At 43.3% G+C, this 22,467-nt stretch overlaps 1 protein-coding gene across 2 annotated transcripts in view; it reads left to right on the forward strand.

Moving 5' to 3' along the window:
- The window catches only part of FSTL5 (follistatin like 5), an 877,920-nt gene that overhangs the window by 674,934 nt on the left and 180,519 nt on the right, over positions 1–22,467 (forward strand). For both annotated transcript variants that reach the window (XM_030191590.1, XM_030191591.1), the window contains exon 8: positions 6,413–6,533. In XM_030191590.1, coding sequence (XP_030047450.1) covers positions 6,413–6,533 — 121 coding nt within the window. The remainder of the gene's footprint in view (positions 1–6,412; positions 6,534–22,467) is intronic.

Raw genomic sequence — 22,467 nt, forward strand, 5'->3', positions numbered from 1 at the left:
TCTCCCGGAAATGGCTCACTTGGGGCGGGACTACCGCTGTTGGCCACTTTGGGCCGGCGGTAGTCCCAGAAGAGCGAGCGGTAAGCCCGTGTTGGTGTTGTTCTTGATTGCCACCACACACTGAGATGGTGGTGTCAATGTACTGTACACAATGAATCCAAAATGGCTTTCTCAGGTTGTGACTCTTAATATGTAACCCAGCATGTGTACCTATAGTTTGGTCTATTTTTAATATGTGCATCACTTTTGCACTTGCCTACATTAAATTCCACCTGGCATTTAGGTGCTCAATCTCTCAGTTTCACATAATCGTTCTTAAGTAGAGGAGTGTGGTAGCCGTGTTAGTCCACTCTTAAGGTTATCAATAGAAATCAAACAAAATAAAACATGGAAAAGAAAATAAGATGATACCTTTTTTATTGGACATAACTTAATACTTAATAACATAATCCTTCTGAAATTCTTCATAATCTGCTTGTTGCTTTAACAACTTTGAATAATTTTTGTTGCCTGCAATTTTTTTTTAATCTTCCTCATTAATGTTTTCCATCCAGTTCATCAGCACTGATGCTCTTCTTTACTTTCTTCATTTGTATTTGTGTTCTATTTTTGAAAGGTGTCCTTTTAACTTTAATTTCCTCTGCACCTCAATATTTAACAAGCTGCCGATTGCTTGATCTTTGTTTAACGTTTTTTTCAATGCATGATGTACATTTTATCTTAACTTTTAGGATAGTAATTTTAAATAAAGTTGATGCCTCATGCAAATTTTTAACTTTGCCATTGTTTCATTTAGTAGTTTTTTTTCCCCAAATTAAATCATTTTTATAATAATCTTTTTTTTCAATCTAAATACTACTTTAGTATTTTTATTTTATGACATTGCTGGCACTGAAGATGTTTATGCAGATGGACATGTGATCTATCATTGGTTCCTCTTGGACATTTATTCAAATTGTGCACCAAAGATAAATGAATAAAAAAGCCTGTTCCAGATGTTTTCCATTCATCTTTAGGTTTTTTTTTCTATCTAGTAGAATGTGTAACTTTCATCACTTTCTCCCAGATGACTCCTTTGAGAGCTATTTCCCTCAGTGCTGCTATGTATTTCTTGAACATATGTCCAATAGCGCAAAAAGCTCAGGGCCAGCTCAAGAGGATATAACACCCTAAATCAATTTTGCTGCTCCCATTTTTGGGCCAATCTTGTAGTGTAATCCACATAGAAGGGGGTAATTTTTCAGCAAGTACAGTGATCAGCCTAAGTTAAACACCCATGTTTAACCTAATCTGTATATTCAGTCCTGTTATCTGTATGGGTACTAATGATAAATATATGCACAGTGTGGTGACTGTACAATCGCTATCCAATTTAGGCCTGATGTTTGGCAGAGTTAAACAAAATATTTAATTTATCCACTGGTTGAATATTACTACTATCAAGATAATGTTTTGTTCTACTCTTTCTTCTTTCCTAACCCAGCCTCCAAATACTATCTGGGCTTTAAGTTATAGAGATGGCTGATATTATCTGTATATATTTTTTTCAAAGTCTATTCATATTCTGGTGTCTCATTGATGACAACAATGCCACTAGACACTGTGTGAAATAACACAAAATCTTGCAAAACATGACACTCAGCAGTTTACTATATCATACCTGTAGCAAATGCAACAACTCAAGCTTCACCAACTCTACCTATATAAAGCTAACATTGCAGATGAGAAGAGGAAATAAACTGGTCTCCTACACAGACTCTATATATATTAACATGATTTCTCTCCTTGGTTACACATTGAAAACTTGTACCATCAACTTGTAAAGAAGAGGCTACAAATTAGAAACAAACCAGATTCTCAGCTGTAGAACACTGAAGAAATTAGAACTGAAATACATTTCCTCCTGTATGGAACAAAATACAAAGAAAAAAATGTAAATTCCTCATTCCAGGGTCCTTTTACTAAATTGCGGCAACCGGAGGCTTGCGATGGCATGCTGAGGCCCCCTTTTACCGCAGCGGGTTAAAGGCTGTTTTTTTTAAAGACATAGCCATGCGGCAAGTGCTTCACTTGCCACATGGCCATTTTGAGGGGGAGCATTACCACCACTCATTGAGGTGGCGGTAAGAGCTCCCGTGCAAACCCAGTGGTAACCAGACAGCATGCGGCACTGCCCAGATTACCGCTGGGTAAGCACTGAATTGGCGTGCACTGGGGATGGGAACTACTGCTGGGCTGCTGCGGTAGCCCAGCTGTACTTCTAGTTTAGCAAGCGGTAATCCCGCATTGAGCTTACCACCACTTAGTAAAATACATTCTCCATATTTTATTCTCTAAAACTGACAATTGTCAATCAATAATTTTATTTTTCAAATTGGAATGGTCTTATTCTTCCTTTATCGCTTTCTCTTGTTGATTTTCTCCTAAGTATTTTTTTCTAGATTTCATTTTACATTTTTTCTCTTATTTATTGCATTTGTATCCCACATTTTCCCACCTATTTGCAGGCTCAATGTGGCTTACAGAGTTTGGTTATGACAAAATCATTCCATGATCTCAGTACAATTAGTAATGTACAAAGATTAAGTAAGGGAAGCGAGAAGGAAGGTGTTAGGCAGGATAGAAGGTGGACTTTAATAACTGGGTGGATTGGTGAGGTATTTTTGTAAGGTAGTTTTGTAAGGTTATGGGTTCTCTTTGTAGGCTTTGTTGAAGAGATGTGTCTTCAAGGATTTGCGGAAGTTAGTTATTTCGTCAGTCGCTTTCAGGGCTGTTGCATTCCACAACTGCGTGCTCATGTAAGAGAAGGTGGTGGCATGTACAGTGGGGGAAATAAGTATTTGATCCCTTGCTGATTTTGTAAGTTTGCCCACTGACAAAGACATGAGCAGCCCATAATTGAAGGGTAGGTTATTGGTAACAGTGAGAGATAGCACATCACAAATTAAATCCGGAAAATCACATTGTGGAAAGTATATGAATTTATTTGCATTCTGCAGAGGGAAATAAGTATTTGATCCCTCTGGCAAACAAGACCTAATACTTGGTGGCAAAACCCTTGTTGGCAAGCACAGCGGTCAGACGTCTTCTGTAGTTGATGATGAGGTTTGCACACATGTCAGGAGGAATTTTGGTCCACTCCTCTTTGCAGATCATCTCTAAATCATTAAGAGTTCTGGGCTGTCGCTTGGCAACTCGCAGCTTCAGCTCCCTCCATAAGTTTTCAATGGGATTAAGGTCTGGTGACTGGCTAGGCCACTCCATGACCCTAATGTGCTTCTTCCTGAGCCACTCCTTTGTTGCCTTGGCTGTATGTTTTGGGTCATTGTCGTGCTGGAAGACCCAGCCACGACCCATTTTTAAGGCCCTGGCGGAGGGAAGGAGGTTGTCACTCAGAATTGTATGGTACATGGCCCCATCCATTCTCCCATTGATGCGGTGAAGTAGTCCTGTGCCCTTAGCAGAGAAACACCCCCAAAACATAACATTTCCGCCTCCATGCTTGACAGTGGGGACGGTGTTCTTTGGGTCATAGGCAGCATTTCTCTTCCTCCAAACACGACGAGTTGAGTTCATGCCAAAGAGCTCAATTTTTGTCTCATCTGACCACAGCACCTTCTCCCAATCACTCTCGGCATCATCCAGGTGTTCACTGGCAAACTTCAGACGGGCCGTCACATGTGCCTTCCGGAGCAGGGGGACCTTGCGGGCACTGCAGGATTGCAATCCGTTATGTCGTAATGTGTTACCAATGGTTTTCGTGGTGACAGTGGTCCCAGCTGCCTTGAGATCATTGACAAGTTCCCCCCTTGTAGTTGTAGGCTGATTTCTAACCTTCCTCATGATCAAGGATACCCCACGAGGTGAGATTTTGCGTGGAGCCCCAGATCTTTGTCGATTGACAGTCATTTTGTACTTCTTCCATTTTCTTACTATGGCACCAACGGTTGTCTCCTTCTTGCCCAGCGTCTTACTGATGGTTTTGTAGCCCATTCCAGCCTTGTGCAGGTGTATGATCTTGTCCCTGACATCCTTAGACAGCTCCTTGCTCTTGGCCATTTTGTAGAGGTTAGAGTCTGACTGATTCACTGAGTCTGTGGACAGGTGTCTTTCATACAGGTGACCATTGCCGACAGCTGTCTGTCATGCAGGTAACGAGTTGATTTGGAGCATCTACCTGGTCTGTAGGGGCCAGATCTCTTACTGGTTGGTGGGGGATCAAATACTTATTTCCCTCTGCAGAATGCAAATAAATTCATATACTTTCCACAATGTGATTTTCCGGATTTAATTTGTGATGTGCTATCTCTCACTGTTACCAATAACCTACCCTTCAATTATGGGCTGCTCATGTCTTTGTCAGTGGGCAAACTTACAAAATCAGCAAGGGATCAAATACTTATTTCCCCCACTGTATCTGCTTGTATTTTAGTCCTTTACATTCCCTATCTACTGTCCTCCCTTCTCCACATCTAATATTGGTCCTTTTCTTCCATCTTTTTTCTCAATTTGTCATCTGCATTTTGTTTTATCTACCTATAGCTAGATTTCATTCCTCGTTTCTCTGCTCTAGTCTTCAGTCTCCCTCTCTGTATCTACGTACCAGCTTTCCATTTCCTAGTTCTCCACTTATTTTTATAGCCTTCTGCAGTCTCCTATTCCTTCCATCTTTCTCCCACCTTATATTTCCCACCTCCACCATCTGTACTTTTCCCCTCCTCATCTTCAACTACCTTTCACTTCTTAGCTCTTCTTCACCTTCATTCAGCTTGGAGATAAGACGGCTGAGGGTAGATATGATAGAGGTCTATAAAATAATGAGTGGAATGGAATGGGTAGACGTGAATTGTTTGTTTACTCTTTCCAAAAATACTAGGATTAGGGGGCATGCGATGAACCTAAAAAGTAGTAAATGTAATATGAATTGGAGAACATTTTTCTTCACTCAACATGTAATTAAAGTCTGGAATTCATTGCCAGAGAATGTGGTAAAGGCAGTTAGCTTAGCATAGTTTAAAAAAGGTTGGAAACAGGATGCTGGGCTTGATGGACCCTTGATCTGTCCCAGTGTGTCAATACTTATGTACTTATGTACTTTTATCTACAGTCCCATTCCCTCTTACCACCCCCCCCCCCCCCATTGCTATCCTCTCACTTCTTTCACAGATCTGTGCCTTTCTTCTTCTGTCTCTCTCACTCCATATACAGCTCTATTCCCCTTTAAACTGCTTCACAAATCTTCTAGATTCTTCAAATCATCTTCCCTCTGCATATTTCCACTCTCATTCTTCCAGCCCTAAAAATATCCTTCTCCAGGCATCCTAGTCCCATTGTCTTCTTAATCCCTACTCAGGTTTAGTCCTTGGTATCCCTCTTAGTTATCCCACAGGCCTCGTTCTACCCTACGCAGTCCCAAGTCCCCACTTTCAATACCCAGCACGTCTTACAGTATGTCGTCCCTTTATCCAACATCCACCCATCAATTTCTTTCTCCAATATTCATTTACCCTGCTTTTTCCTTATTACACCAGTGTCCATCCCTCTGCCTCGCTCTTTCCCTTCATATCTTGTTGCTTCTCTCCCTCACAATCTGTCCTGCTCTATTTCTGTTCCCCCCAGCATCTGCCATCACTAACCCCCTTGTCCTAAGCTTCTTTGTCACAGTCCCTACTTCATCCTCCTTCCCTTAGCCCAATATTAGCTTCAGCCTCGGCCTCAACTCCTGCTCCCAGCATTAGCATTATCCCTCCTCTTATTGCATCAGTCCCTTCTTTTTTTTTGTTAAGGATTAATTCTAAAGGGTTACATCTCTATAACTATTGTTTTTTGTTTTTTTTTTACTACTATTGTGTTCCCAATGTGCCTAAATATACTACCTTCATCAAATCACAAAACATAGCATCCTGCTTCATTGATCTGCAATTCTAGCAATTGGTTTATTTCCTGCCCATGATGACGGAAAGAACAATACTGTTAATATCCACATCATATTCTCATTTGAGTGATTTTCAAATTTGAGAAAGAATACATTCTCTATAATAAGAATATTATTTATCCCAAATTGTGATTTGCTAAAAATCATGCTAGAATAAATTAAGTAAATAATACAAAGAAATCCACTTTGTTGGGCAGTTTGAAAAGACTTCAGTTTAACTACCTAACCGAGTTGAGGTATTGAGGTTTTCAATGTTAGGTAGCTCAAAAGAGATGAATATTGAATACTACACTGTATTTTAAATGACATTTCTTCATTAAAGAGATCTGACAAATCAAATTTAGAACAAGCTGTGTCATTGGCATTCAGATGTTATGCCTAAATGGTTTAAATCTTGCATTACAATTAAGGTGCAAGGATGTTAATGCAGTGCCAGGTAGTTAATTATGATCATTTTTTCTCAATCTTTCCCTGTAGGATTTCGGAGATGATGGGTCCTTGTACATTACTAAGGTCACCACAACTCACATGGGAAATTACAGCTGCCATGCTGATGGCTATGATAAGCCTTATCAGACTCACATCCTTCAAGTGAATGGTAAGAAAAGATATCCTAATTACCATGTTGTCTGTGGTCTTTTTTCTGGGTTTCAGTTATATAATTTTGTGTAGTTACACAGTGTTTCCTTTCACTGATAAAGCATGGTTATAATGCTGTACTTAGTGTTCCTGAATAAATATAGACATTGCAGTGCTGAAAGGAATAAAAAAAAATAGATAATAAAGTATGACACAGTATGCCCTGCCTCCATAAAAAAAGGGGGGGGGAGGTAAAAGCCCTGTAGATAAGATAGGATTTTGAGAAACTTGAAAAAAAAATCACATTATTATTTTGTTACATTTGGAAAGCATCATATTGACTTGAGCAGTATTAAAGACTAACAACCATATTCAGGGGCATTTTCGAAAGAGAAGGGCGCCCATCTTTCGACACAAATCGGAAGATGGGCGTTCTTCTCTCAGGGTTGCCCAAATTGGCATAATCAAAAGCCGATTTTGGGCGTCCTCAACTGCTTTCCGTTGCAGGGACGAACAAAGTTCACGGGAGCGCATCGGCAGCATACCGAAGGCTGGACGGGAGTGTGGTTAAGAGATGGGCATCCTCGGCCGATAATGGAAAAAAGAAGGGCGTCCCTGACGAGCATTTGGCTGACTTTATTTGGTCCCTTTTTTTTCATGACCAAGCCTCGAAAAGTTGCCCGAACTGACCAGATGACCACCGGAGGGAATTGGGGACGACCTCCCCTTACTCCCCCAGTGGTCACCAAACCCCTCCCACCCAAAAAAAAATAAATAAAAAAACATTTTTCCAGCCTCTATGCCAGCCTCAGATATCATAACCAACTCTATCACAGCAGTATGCAGGTCCCTGGAGCAGTTTTTAGTGGATGCAGTGCACTTTAGGCAGGCGGACCCAGGCCCATCAACCCTCCCACCTGTTACACTTGTGGTGGTAAATGGGAGCCCTCCAAAACCCACCCGAAACCCACTGTACCCACATATAGGTGCCCCCCTTCATCCATAAGGGCTATGGTAGTGGTGTACTGTTGTGGGGATTGGGGTTTGGAGGGCTCAGCACCGAAGGTAAGGGAGCTATAACACCTGGGAACAATTTGTGAAGTCCACTGCAGTGCCCCCTAGGGTGCCTGGTTGGTGTCCTGGCATGTGAGGGGGACCAGTGCACTATGAATGCTGACTTCTCCCACGACTAAATGACTTGGATTTGGTCGTTTTTGAGGTGGGCGTCCTCGGTTTCCATTATCGGCGAAAACCGAGGTCGCCCATCTCTAAGGTCGACCATCTCAACATTTAGGTTGACCATCTCTAAGGTCAGCCTAAATGTTGAGATTTGGGCATCCCCGACCGTATTATCGAAACGAAAGATGGATGCCCATCTTGTTTCAATTTTATGGAATGCCCTGCCCATTCGTGAGGACGTCCTCAGAGATGTGCGCCCTTAGAGGTGGTCATCCCCGTTCGATTATGCCCCTCATTGTGATTCCAAGCTAAGAATCTCAAATATTGTGTAGTGATAGTTGTCCTGATATTCTGTGTACACTATACACTGATTAGTTCATCAACTACTTCTCAGCTCCTTATTAGACTGCATTTAGGGCTTCTGATTTTAGGCTTTGACTGGTGCAAAAAGTAAATAAAATAACAGGTGTTTATTGCATAAACACTAGGAAAATACCACTTCCTTGAGCATTCTCCTTCCCTTCTGAGGCTTTTGGTTTATTAATGAATGGATTGGATGTAGTGCCCCCCCCCCCCCCCCAAATGAGCTGCCACCCCATCCTCCATTCCCCCAAGCCATCAGCAGCTTCAGCAAGAAAGCATTACCCACACTGCTTTAGACCTGGCCCCGGAAGCCTTTCTTTCTCCTTCAACTTCCTGTTCCCACGTAGGCAGGAAGCTGTTGGAGGGAGAAGGGCTTCCAGGGTAGATCTAGAGCAGTGTGTGTGTGTGCTGCTTTCTTGATGAGTGCCGGCGGCTTGGCCAATTGGAAAACTGGGGGGGGGGGGGGGAAGATACCGGGCGCCACAGGAAGACTCCAGTGCTGTGGTGATGGTGGTGTCGAGAGACACAGGGGCAGGCCCGGGTGGGGAAGGGTTAAAAAAATTTAGACCATGGGGGGGGGAGTAAGGGAGAGAGAGATGTAGAAGGAGCAGAAGATGAATGGAACTAGGGGTGTGGGGGGAAGGGGAACAGAGAAGATGAGTAGGACTTGTGGAGGAGGGAGAAGGAGCTGAAGATGATTGGGACTAGGGGGTGTGGGGAGAGAAAGGGAGCAGAAGATGGATGGTACTAGAGGGCATGAGTGGAGGGAGGGAGAAGGAGCGGAATATGGATGCGACTAGGGGTATGGGGAAAGGGGAAAAGAGAAGAAGATGAGTGGGACTTGGTGACTGAATGGGAAAAGATGACAACAAGAGGAGAGAGAAGAAATGGAAAAGACAATCTGGAAAAAGAATTTAGAAGACTGACACATAGAAAGTGGAACAGAGTGGGACCAGCCCAATCAGAAAAAATAAGGTGCTCAGATAACAAAGGTAGAAAAAAATATGTATATTTATTTAATATTTTTTTAAAGATTGAGATGTGCCTGCTTTGTGAAATGTACATTTATTTTATTTATTTATTTATCTATTTATTTATTTTTAGTTCTGTATTTTGCAGAGTACAGGAGGAAAAAAAAACATTTCTGTTTCTCTCTGACCAGTATTGCCCTGTTTGTAGAGTCTGGCTTTCTTGGGTGGAGGAGAGGGAGGGTCTCCATTCCAGTTTTTGCCTTAGATAGATAGATAGATAGATAGATAGATAGATAGATAGATAGATAGATATTGGCTTCATGTTCAGTGTTCTAGGCTTGTGTATGTGTGTTTTGAATAACTATAATGAATATGTATAAGATGTATATATGCAAATGAATATACTAATGTGTCACGCCCCACCCTTTGCTTCCCCCCCCCCCCCCTCAAATGAAACTGTCAAACTACACCCATGGATATTAGATACTGGCTAGAAACTTTTGAGCTTTTCTTGGTCAAGGTTGTTCTTCATTAGCAGAGGAAACACCATTGCCCTTTTTAATGTTTTGGTTTCTTATACTGGGTGATTTTAATTTGCATATTGATCAGATCGCAGATAGTGATGTGACAGTCTGACGTTCTCCAAATCTTGTCTTTTATTTAGGTTGGAGACAGTCAGTGGCGCAAAACACAAGGCAGAGCATACTTTTAATTTACTGCGTGTATATTTTATTAAATCTGATGAGCAGTATCTTTTAAATACTCAGGTGAAATTATCCACAGAACCTATCCCTTGGTCAGATCATTTATCACTTATTGGTTTCCCGTGCATAATTACAAATATTTTGTATAAAGTAGATCTGAATATAAATCACAAGGATCTTTTCACCCTGTCCAGCTGAAAGCTTCAATGTCATTTGAAGAAAGAATTAGAAGAGTTACCTATTTTGGTTTTCAACTCTGTCTTGAAATATTAGCTCCTTTAAAGAAAAGGACTCCTAAATGTCACCATATAGCTCCATGGATTTCAGAGCATTTAAAACTTGGCAAACACTTGGTACACAGAAAAGAGCATGCTTGGCGTAGGCATCCTAATTCCTCTTCTTTGGCTGATTATCTCTGTTATTTAGAGACATTTCAGAAACCACTATGACAGCCAAAAAAGAATATTTTAGGGCTCCTTTTGCTAAGCTGTGGTAGAAAATGGCCCTAGCGTATTCTGATGTGGGTTTTGCCTGCACACTAAGGGGCCCTTTTACTAAGGCGCGCCAAAAAATGGCCTGCGTTGGTGTAGGCACGTGTATTGGACGTGCGCAGGTGCATTTTGGGTCAAAAATGGACATGTGGCAAAATAAAAATCAGCGTGCGTTCATTTTGGGCCTGAGACCTTACCGCCACCCACTGACTTAGTGGTAAAGTCTCACATGTTAACCCTGTGGTAATCATCAACGTCTGTACACTGCCGATTAGTGCCCGATTAGCGCCACGTGGTAGAAAATAGAAATTATTTTCTGCCGCGTGATTGAACGCACATCAAAATTAGAATTACTGCCCGGAGCTTGCGGTAGCCAGGTGATAGTTAGGTGCCTACATGCCTTAGTGAAAGGGCCCCTAAGGTCATTTTTACCAAAGCTAGAAAATGACAGATTTTTTTTCCTTTTCTCTATTAATGGCCGTGCACTAACGTTAAATCAAAAAATAGGGTAGAACCCTCTGTATTGTGTAATCAATATATATAAATACATTTTGAGAGTTCTCTAGTGGTCTGACTCTAGCAAGTTTATGTTACAGGAGGAAAAAGCCTCACGAAGCTCAAAAAGTTGCTAAAAGCAACAAAAGCAGGACTGCTTCATCATTGGCTTTAAAAAAAACATGGCATAAAAAACCTCCTGATAAACTAGACCTGTTTTGCTCAATGTTGTGGAAAAATACTTAATTATATAACTGCAGAAATATGTATTATTCAAATCTCTACTCCACAATAGTAATCTGAAGAGTTAGCTCCAAGTTGATCTTCCTTGCTCTTTGCTCTCCTCTTGTTCAAACTAATGGACCATGACCTACGATGGCCAGCGTTTCGTCGCCTGCTTCAGGGTTCATCGGTCAAATTTTAAGTATAGAGTTTTTTGACCAATGAATGAAGGGGAGCTTTTCACTACTATCATCTGTGGTTGTTTGTTTTAAAGCCCTGTTGTTTCTGAGGTCTTTTTTCTCCACATTTTTTGGGGATTGCAAGGCAGTAAGAGATACCTTGAATAGGTGATTTTGTCTTTGAGTACTGATTTCAATTACCCCAATATCAGGGAGTGCTAGGGAGGTAAAATTGTTAGACATAATAAAGGACTGCTTCTTGGAGCAACTGGTCCAGGAACTGACAAGACAGGGAACTATTTTAGATCTAGTCCTTAGTGGAATGCAGGGCATAATATGAGAGGTAACGGTGTTGGGTCTGCTGGGAAACAGTTATCATAACATGATCAAATTTGAGCTAATATCTGGAATGACGTCACAAAGGAAATCTACTGTAGCAGCATTGAATTTTCAAAAGGGTGACTATGATAAAGTGAGGAAAATGGTTACAAAATGAAGCTAAAAGGATCAGTTGCAAAGGTTAGGACTTTATAGGACTTTAGATCAGGCATAGACTTTGTTTAAAAATACCATCTTGGAAGCCTAGACCAGGTGCATTCCACATATTTACAACAGTGAAAAGAAAAGCAAACAACATCCAACATGGTTAAAAGTTGAAGTGAAACAGGCTATTAGAGCCAAAAGAACATCCTTCAAAGAATGGAAAAAGGAGTGAAGAAAATAAGAAGTAACATATGCATGGCAAGTTAGATGCAAATCATTGGTAAAGAAGGCCAAAAGAGAATATGAAGAAAAACTTTCTGCAGAGGCAAAAGCTCACAGTAACACCTTTTTCAGGTACATCAGAAGCAGAAATCCTGTGAGGAAATCCATGGGACCATTAGACCTTGAAGGAGAGAAAGGAGCACTCAGGGAGGACAAGGTCATAGGGGAGAGACTGAATGAAATCTTTGCTCTGGTCTTTACAGAAGAAGATGTAAGAAACCTATCAGTAACAGAAATGGTTTTCAAGAATGACGATGTGGAGGAACTGATAGAAATCTCAGTGAACCTGAAAGACACATTGAGACAAATCAACAAATTAGAGTAGTAAATCAGCTGGAGCAGATGGCATTCCCCCCTAGGGTGCTGAAAGAACACAAGCAAACAATTGCTGATCTGCTGTTAATGATATGCAACCTATCATTAAAACTGTCCATAGTACCTGAGGATTGGGGGGTGGCCAATGTACTTCTGATTTATAAAAAGGATTCCAGGGGTGATACAGGAAATTACAGACCGGTAAGTCTGAAGTCAGTGCTGGGCAAAATAGTGGAAACTATTATAAAGAATAAAATGTAGGAACACATAGGTAGGCATGGTTTAATGGGGCAGAGGCAACATGGATTCAGCCAAGAGAAGTTTTGCCTCAACAATTTGCTTCATTTTTTGAGGGCATGAATATACATGTTGATAAGGGTGAGACACTTGCTGTAGTGTATCTAGATTTTCAGAAAGCCTATGACAATGTTCCTCATGAGAGACTCCTGAGAAAATTAAAGAGTCATGAGATAGGAGGCAGTGTTCTGTTGTGGACAGGGCCGTGCCAAGGGTCTCTGGTGCCCCCCTGCAGACTATCAGTTGGTGCCCCCCCCCCCCCCCCGTCTCACTTCTTCATTAGATGTTTCTCCATTGCTACCTGTCTTTCCTTTAGACTGAAAACTACAGGCCCAGCCAGACCTGACAAAAGGGTCTACCACACCCTTCAATGTCAAGCATATACTAGAAGACTGTAAATTAGCTTACACTGGAAAGCAGTTTAAAAAAATAAACACAATTCCTGCTGTTTCTTAACACTGCTCTCCAGAGAAAGCATTGCCTTTATAATGAGGCTTTTCAGTGGGACTTAGCCTATTAAAAACTATTAGCATAATTAGGAATGGCCAGCCCTTGTAACTGCAGAGACCTAAGCTTTGATTATGCATGTTCCTGTCTTTGTTACAGTGTGTGTGGGGGGGGGGGGGGGGGGGTGTCTCTTCATCTCATTTACACAGTCTGACCTCCCTGGCTCACTGGGAGCCCAGTCTCTTGGAGACTGCTATACATTGCAAAATAAGATAGCAGATGTAAATTCTCAAAGTGGACATATTCCAAACACTAAAATGAAAATAAAACGATTTTTTTCTACCTTTGTTGGCTGGTGACTTTCTTTTTCTGATCATGCTGGCCCAGTATCTGATTCTGTTGCTGGTATCTGTCCTCTTAACTCTGTTTCCAGGGCTTCCTTTTCACTGTATGTATCCCTCATTGATAACTCTCTGACTCTAAAGTTTAGCAATTCCATTAAAGCAAAATGTATTTTCAAATATCACAAACTCTCCCTACCCAAGCAGAATGTTTTATATAAAAACAAACACGCAAAAAGAGCAATCAGATTTTTACTTACCAGCTATTCTACACTATACGTCAGCTAAACTTCCTCTTTGAAGCTCAGCCAATTAAATGGATTTTAGCTGTAGCTATGATAATTATGTACACATCATTGCAGTCATGCCTTGCCCTCCTCTCAGTGTACATGCTCAAAAAACAAAAACTTTGAACCACTTATAGATAACAATTACACTATTTATTTTTTATTTCTCCCCAGTCTCACTTGCACACCTGCCTCCAAACCTGTTCTCTTTAATTTGAATGTTGTTCCAGCTCACCCTGAATGAAAGTTGTTCACACACCAAAGCCATAAATAGGTGCTGGTTGTACTCTTTGAAACAGCTTTAGCAGAGCAGCATGTCTGTCTCAGCACTGGTGAGCTACCTTCACTTCCTGATGTGGGAAGGGCAGGGGAGAGAGGAGAATCACAACTTCAGGTAAAAGATTTTGCAAGTGAGTGGCGCCCTCTAGAGGTCGGCGCCCCCCTGTGTTGCTTACCTCGCCCCTGGTTGTGGATTAGGAATTGGTTATTGAACAGAAAACAAGATATGGTTAAATGGCTGTTTTTCTCAATGGAGGAAGATGAATAGAGAGGTGCCCCAGGGATCTGTACTGGGACCAGTGCTATTTAATATATTTATAAATGGTCTGGAAATGGGAATAAGTGAGGTGATTAAATTTGCAGATGACACAAAACTATTAAAAGTTATTAAAACATATGTGGTCTGTGAAACATTGCAGGGCGACCTTCAGAAACTGGAAGGTTGGGCATCCAAATGGCAGATGAATTTTAATGTGGACAAATGCAAAGTGATGCACTTTGGGAAGAATAATCTGAATCACAGTTACCTGATGCTATTTTCTACCTTGGGAGTCAGCACCCAAGAAAAAAATCTAGATGTCATTGTTGACAATACGCTGAAATCTTCTGCTCAGTGTGCAGTCGCAGCCAAAAAAGCAAACAACATGCTAGGAATTATTTGGAAGGGATGGTAAATATGACCGAGAATACTGCAATGCCTCCTCACCTTGAGTATTGTGTTCAATTCTGGTCACCGTATCTCAGAAAACATATAGCGGAATCAGAAAAGGTTCAAAGAAGAGCAACTGAATTGATAAAGTGGATGGAACTCCTCTCATGAGGAAAGGCTTAAGAGGTTAGGACTCTTCATTTTGGAAAAGAGATGGCTGAGAGAGGATATGGTAGAGGTTTACAAAATACTTAGTGGTGTAGAACGGGTAAATATAAATCTATTTTTTTATTCTTTCAAACAGTACAAAGACTAGGGGACACTCAAGGAAGACACATTTGTACTATTTTTAAAACAAACAGGAAAAATATTCAACTAATTTTTAAGCTCTAGACTAATAGTTAAGCTCTAGAACTTATTCCTGGAGGATATGGTATCAGCAGTTAACGTTGCTGAGTTTAAAAAATAGTTTGGACAAGTTCCTGGAGGAAACATTCATAGTCTGCTATTGAGATATACATGGGGAAAGCCACTACTTGTCCCTGGGATCAGTAGCATGAATCGTGTGACTATTTGAGATTCTGACAGGTACTTTTGACCTGAATTTAACACTGCTGGAAGCAGGACACAGGGCTAGATGTACCTTTGGTCTGATCTTATGCGGCTATTATGTTCTTATCTTGAACTGCATTGGCTCCCTGTCAGATGGTGTGTTCACTTCAAGGTATTGACTCTTATTCATGAAATAATGATTTATGATGCTCTTTTGTCAGTGGCTGCTACTCTTCGAATTTACCATCTTTCTCGTGCATTACGTTCAGTAAAGAAATTATTATGTTTATGTCCCCTTCTTTTAGACTGGAGGAATATCATTTATTAGTATTCTATACTGCAGATTCACTTTGTGGAATGTTCCCAATATGAAGTGCTCTGCATTAGTAATATTTTCCAGTTTAGGAAATATCTTAAAGCTTTTTTCCTCTATTATACATTATTTGACATAGTATTTTCTGCTGTACAACTAAAGTGGCTTACATATTATATATAAGCACGTCCTTGTCCTTAATGGACTTATAATCTAAGGGGTCCTTTTATTAAACTACATTAAGTGCTAATGTGGGAAGAATGGCCATGCAGAATGCAGTAGAGCATTTTGCATTAGTATTGCCATTTGTGTGTGCTAATCGTGTGGTATGTATGTATTTATTCAATGGAGGGGACATGGGTGTGGAAGCAGTATTCAACTAGTGTGCTGACATTAGCACACACTAACTGAACAATGCTGAATTACCTCAGATGCTCTTAGCGCCTCTTAGCGTTAATTTTTTTCCCAGTTTTTGTGCGCTAATGCTAACAGGGTCAGAACATGTTATAATTGAAAATGGCCTTTTTCTATATGATGATTGTACACCATCTTGATTGGCATTTGCGTATGGAAATTGTATAAATAAATATATCCAGGATGTATGGCCATGTGCTATTATCATGCAATCCTTTACAAAAATAACTGCAGGAACATTTACTTCCTCCTTTGTAGGTGGCACTAAGAGCTCCAGTGTTATGGATGTACTGATTAGCATATCCATGCCCATTCTCAGCACTGACCTTCCCCCCTCCAAAATGAAAACAAGACATAAATAAATATTGTGTCCTTAGTTTTGTTATCTGCACACACTAACGTGGAATGCTTTAGCGTGTCTCACTTTGTTCTGTTTTCACTGAAGAAAATCCTGGAGAAGGACCGCGAGGGACTGGCAAAAGTACACCTGAGAACGGAATGGATATAGCACCGTTCACGGAAGAGAGTGTGTATCAACAACTTGGAAAGCTAAAGGTGGACAAAGCCATGGGACCGGATGGGATCCACCCCAGAATATTGAGGGAGCTCAGAGAGGTTCTGGCGGGTCCTCTTAAAGATGTGTTTAATAAATCCTTGGAGACGGGAGAGGTTCCGAGGGACTGGAGAACGGCAGAGGTGGTCCCTCTTCACAAAAGTGGTGATAGGGAAGAAGCTGGAAACTATAGGCCGGTAAGCCTCACTTCGGTTATTGGAAAAGTAATGGAAGCGATGCTGAAGGAAAGGATAGTGAATTTCCTGGAAGCCAATAAGTTGCAAGATCCGAGACAACATGGTTTTACCAGAGGGAAATCGTGCCAAACGAATCTCATTGAATTCTTTGATTGGGTAACTGGAGAATTGAATCATCGACGTGCTATAGACGTAATCTACTTAGATTTTAGCAAAGCTTTTGACACAGTTCCCCACAGGAGGCTCTTAAATAAACTAGATGGGCTGAAGATAGGTCCCGAAGTGGTGAACTGGATTAGGAACTGGTTGACGGACAGACGACAGAGGGTGGTGGTAAATGGAGTTCGCTCGGAGGAGGGAAAGGTGAGTAGTGGAGTGCCTCAGGGATCGGTGCTGGGGCCGATTCTGTTCAATATATTTGTGAGTGACATTGCCGAAGGGTTAGAAGGTAAAGTTTGCCTATTTGCGGATGATACTAAGATTTGCAACAGAGTGGACACCCAGGAGGGAGTGGAAAGCATGAAAAGGGATCTGAGGAAGCTAGAAGAATGGTCTAAGGTTTGGCAATTAAAATTCAATGCGAAGAAATGCAAAGTGATGCATTTAGGGAGTAGAAACCCACGAGAGACTTATGTGTTAGGTGGGGAGAGTCTGATAGGTACTGAGGGGGAGAGGGATCTTGGGGTGATAGTATCCAAGGATCTGAAGGCGACGAAACAATGTGACAAGGCGGTGGCCGTAGCGAGAAGGTTGCTAGGCTGTATAGAGAGAGGTGTGATCAGCAGAAGAAAGGAAGTGTTGATGCCCCTGTACAAGTCGTTGGTGAGGCCCCACCTGGAGTATTGTGTTCAGTTTTGGAGGCCGTACCTTGCGAAGGATGTTAAAAAAATGGAAGCGATGCAAAGAAAAGCTACAAGAATGGTATGGGATTTGCGTTCCAAGACGTATGAGCAGAGACTTGCTGACCTGAACATGTATACCCTGGAGGAAAGGAGGAACAGGGGTGATATGATACAGACGTTCAAATACTTGAAAGGTATTAATCAGCAAACAAATCTTTTCCGGAGATGGGAAGGCGGTAGAACGAGAGGACATGAAATGAGATTGAAGGGGGGGCAGACTCATAAAAGATGTCAGGAAGTATTTTTTCACGGAGAGGGTGGTGGATGCTTGGAATGCCCTCCCGCGGGAGGTGGTGGAGATGAAAACGGTAACGGAATTCAAACATGCGTGGGATATGCATAAAGGAATCCTGTGCAGTAGGAATGGATCCTCAGAAGCTTAGCTGAAATTGGGTGGCGGAGCAGGTGGGGGAAGAGAGGTTGGTGGTTGGGAGGCGAGGATAGTGGAGGGCAGACTTATACGGTCTGTGCGAGAGCCAGTGATGGGAGGCGGGACTGGTGGTTGGGAGGCGGGAAATACTGCTGGGCAGACTTGTACGGTCTGTGCGTACCTAGGGTAGTTGACACCCGGGGCCGGTCATTTTTTAACACCCCCCCCCCCCCCCCAAAATCCAGTACTAGGCATACCGAGAATACAAAACATCAGGACCTATAGAGCGATTCTACCATACCATAAGCAGTCATTTCTACGAGTCACACAAGGAAAAGGAAAACATCTTAAAACACTACAGTGAGCACTAGAACATCAATTCACCTATTGTAAAACGAAACCAGACAGAATAGTACAGATCGTAGATCCTGCACAGTCAATGCCAACTGAAAGCCTTGTCTTTTTCACAAACACAGATACACCCTAATCCACTATAGAATAAGTAATCATAAACTTTCTATTTAGACAAAAATTAAACTGAACCCCCGATGCCAGACTCTGCATACAATGCAACACCGCAGAAACAGAAAATGTCCCCTAGTACTGTGCAAAATATAAAGACAGCAGATGTAAATTTGAAAAAACTAACAAATACCAATCACCACTTTACAAATTAACAAATAGAAATAAAACAAATAATATCATTTTATTGGACTAATACATTTAGCTTTCAGAGGCCAAAATCTCCTTCCTCAGGTCAATACAGTATAGTGCTGTTACATTATCCTATCCTGACCTGAGGAAGGGAGTTTTGTTCTCTGAAAGTTAAGTCAAAATGTATTAAAATTAGTCCAATAAAAAGATGACCTTATTTACATGTTCTACTTATAAACATTTATTAACACAGCTACAATACTATATCCTAAAGCAAAATAATTAAAATATTTATTTACAGTTTGTTGTCTCTGGTTTCTGCTTTCCTCATCTTCTTTTCACTGTCTTCCTTCCATCCATAGTAACATAGTAGATGACGGCAGAAAAAGACCTGCACGGTCCATCTAGTCTGCCCACGATAAACTCATGTGTATACCTTACCTTGATTTGTACCTGTCTTTTTCAGGGCACAGACCATATAAGTCTGTGCAGCAGTATTTTCCGCCTCCCAACCACCAGTCCCGCCTCCCATCACCGGCTCAGACCCCGTATAAGTCTGCCCTCCCCCATCCTAGCCTCTCAACCACCAACCCCTCTTCCCCCGCCACCCAATTTCAGCTAAGCTTCTGTGGATCCATTCCTTCTGCACAGGATTCCTTTATGCCTGTCCCACGCATGCTTGAATTCCATTACCGTTTTCATCTCCACCACCTCCCGCGGGAGGGCATTCCAAGCGTTCACCACCCTCTCCGTGAAGAAATACTTCCTGACATCTTTCCTGAGTCTGCCCCCCTTCAATCTCATTTCATGTCCTCTCGTTCTACCGCCTTCCCCTCTCCGGAAAAGATTCGTTTGCGGATTAATACCTTTCAAATATTTGAACGTCTGTATCATATCACCCCTGTTCCTCCTTTCCTCCAGAGTATACATGTTCAGGTCAGCAAGTCTCTCTTCATACGTCTTGGAACGCAACTCCCATACCATCCTCGTAGCTTTTCTTTGTACCGCTTCCATTTTTTTAACATCCTTCGCAAGGTACGGCCTCCAAAACTGAACACAATACTCCAGGTGGGGCCTCACCAACGTCTTATACAGGGGCATTAAAACCTCCTTTTTTCTGCTGGTCACACCTCTCTCTATACAGCCTAGCAACCTTCTCGCTACGGCCACCGCCTTGTCGCACTGTTTCATAGCCTTTAGGTCCTCAGATACTATCACCCCAAGATCCCTCTCCCCGTCCGTGACTATCAGGCTCTCCCCACCTAACACATACGCCTCCCTTGGATTTCTACTCCCTAAGTGCATCACTTTGCATTTCTTCGCATTGAATTTTAATTGCCAAACGTTAGACCATTTTTCCAGCTTCTTCAGATCTTTTTTCATGTTTTCCACTCCCTCCGGGGTGTCCACTCTGTTGGAAATCTTGGTGTCATCCGCAAAAAGGCAAACTTTACCTTGTAACCCTTCGGCAATGTCACTCACAAATATATTGAACAGAATGGGCCCCAGCACCGATCCCTGAGGCACTCCACTACTCACCTTTCCCTCCTCCGAGCGAACTCCATTCACTACCACCCTCTGGCGTCTGCCCGTCAACCAGTTCCTAATCCAGTTCACCACTTCGGGTCCTATCTTCAGCCCTTCTAGTTTATTCAAGAGCCTCCTGTGGGGAACCGTGTCAAAAGCCTTGCTGAAATCTAAGTAGATGACGTCCATAGCACGTCCTTGATTTAATTCTCCCGTCACCCAGTCAAAGAATTCAATGAGATTCGTTTGGCACGACTTCCCTTTGGTGAAACCATGTTGTCTCGGATCTTGCAACTTATTGGCTTCCCGGAAATTCACTATCCTTTCCTTCAGCATGGCTTCCATTACTTTTCCAATAACCGAAGTGAGGCTTACCGGCCTGTAGTTTCCAGCTTCTTCCCTATCCCCACTTTTGTGAAGAGGGACCACCTCCGCCATTCTCCAATCCCTCGGAACCTCTCCTGTCTCCAAGGATTTATTAAACAAATCTTTAAGAGGACCCGCCAGAACCTCTCTGAGCTCCCTCAGTATTCTGGGGTGGATCCCGTCCGGCCCCATGGCTTTGTCCACCTTTAGCTTTCCAAGTTGTTCATATACACTCTCTTCCGTGAACGGTGCTCTATCCACTTCGTTTTCAGGTGTACTTTTGCCAGTCCCTCTCGGTCCTTCCCCAGGATTTTCTTCAGTAAAAACAGAACAAAAGTATCTATTTAGCATGTCTTCGCTCACTCTCTGCCATCCAGTGTCTGCCCTCTCTAATGTCCCTTCCATCCAGTGTCTGCCCTCTCTCTCTGCCCCTTCCATCCACTGTCTGTCCTCTCTCTCCCTTCCATCCATCCACATCTGCCCTCTATTTCTGCCCCTCCATCCACCATCTGCCCCAGTCTGCCATCTCTCTCACTCCCTTCCATTCACATCTGCCCTCTATCTCTGCCCCTTCCATCCACCATTTACCCCAGTCTGCCCTCTTTCTCTCTCCCCCTTCCACCCACCATCTGCCCTTTCTCTCTGCCCCTTCAATCCGTCTGCCCTCCCTCTCCCATCCATCCAAGGTCTGCCCTCCCTCTCCCATCCATCCAAGGTCTGCCCTCCCTCACGCTCCCCACTTCCATCCAGGGTCTGTCCCCTCTCTCTCTCTGCCCCCTCTTTTCAGCCCCCTTATTCCACCTGCCCCTAGTTCCAGCCCCAGCCCACATCTCCCACCTGCCCCCCTTTTCAGCCCCACTATCCCACCAGTCCCCATCCCTTTTCTCCCATCAGTCCCGAGCTTCAGCCCCAGCCAGTTCTCCCTGTCTCCTTTAAAGCCCCCAGTTTCAGCCCCTGCCCCGTTTCAGCCCCCAGTTCCAGTACTAGCCCCCTTATCCCAAATACCCTCCTTTTCAGCCCCCAGTTCCAGCCCCCTTCATCCACCACATGCCTTGCATTCCCCCCCCCCTTTTCAGCCCCAGACCCATTCTCCCACCTGCCCTAGGCATGGACCCATTTTCCCTCCTGCCCCCTTGTCAGACCCCCAGACCCCTTCTCCCATCTGAGCACTCCCCTCCCCAATCCCCTTCTACTACTACTACTACTACTATTTAGCATTTCTATAGCGCTACAAAGCATATGCAGCGCTGCACAAACATAGAAGAAAGACAGTCCCTGCTCAAAGAGCTTACAATCTAATAGACAATCCCCATATCCCCTTCATCCCTCTGAGCACCCTCACCTTCCACAATCCCCTTCTCCCCTCTGAGCTCCCCAATCCCCTTCTCCCCTCTAGGGACCCTCCCCAATCCCCTTCTCCCCTATGAGCACCCTCCCCAATCTCCTTCTCCCCTATGAGCACTCCCACCCTCCCCAATCCCCTTCTCCCCTCTGAGCACCCCCACCATCCCCAATCCCCTTCTCCCCTATGAGCACTCCCACCCTCCCCAATCCCCTTCTCCCCTCTGAGCACCCCCACCATCCCCAATCCCCTTCTCCCCTATGAGCACTCCCACCCTCCCCAATCCCCTTCTCCCCTATGAGCACCCTCCCCAATCCCCTTCTCCCAATGAGCACCCCCACCCTCCCCAATCCCCTTCTTCCCTCTGAGCACCCCCACCATCCCCAATCCCCTTCTCCCCTCTGAGCACCCCCACCATCCCCTTCTCCCCTATGAGCACCCCCACCATCCCCAATCCCCTTCTCCCCTCTGAGCACCCCCACCATCCCCTTCTCCCCTATGAGCACTCCCACCCTCCCCAATCCCCTTCTCCCCAATGAGCACCCCCACCCTCCCCAATCCCCTTCTTCCCTCTGAGCACCCCCACCATCCCCAATCCCCTTCTCCCCTCTGAGCACCCCCACCATCCCCAATCCCCTTCTCCCCTATGAGCACCCCCACCATCCCCAATCCCCTTCTCCCCTATGAGCACTCCCACCCTCCCCATTCCCCTTCTCCCCTCTGAGCACCCCCACCCTCCCCAATCCCCTTCTCCCCAATGAGCACCCCCACCCTCCCCA

The sequence above is a fragment of the Microcaecilia unicolor genome, chromosome 2, assembly GCF_901765095.1.
Source record: "Microcaecilia unicolor chromosome 2, aMicUni1.1, whole genome shotgun sequence".
Taxonomy (NCBI): domain Eukaryota; kingdom Metazoa; phylum Chordata; class Amphibia; order Gymnophiona; family Siphonopidae; genus Microcaecilia; species Microcaecilia unicolor.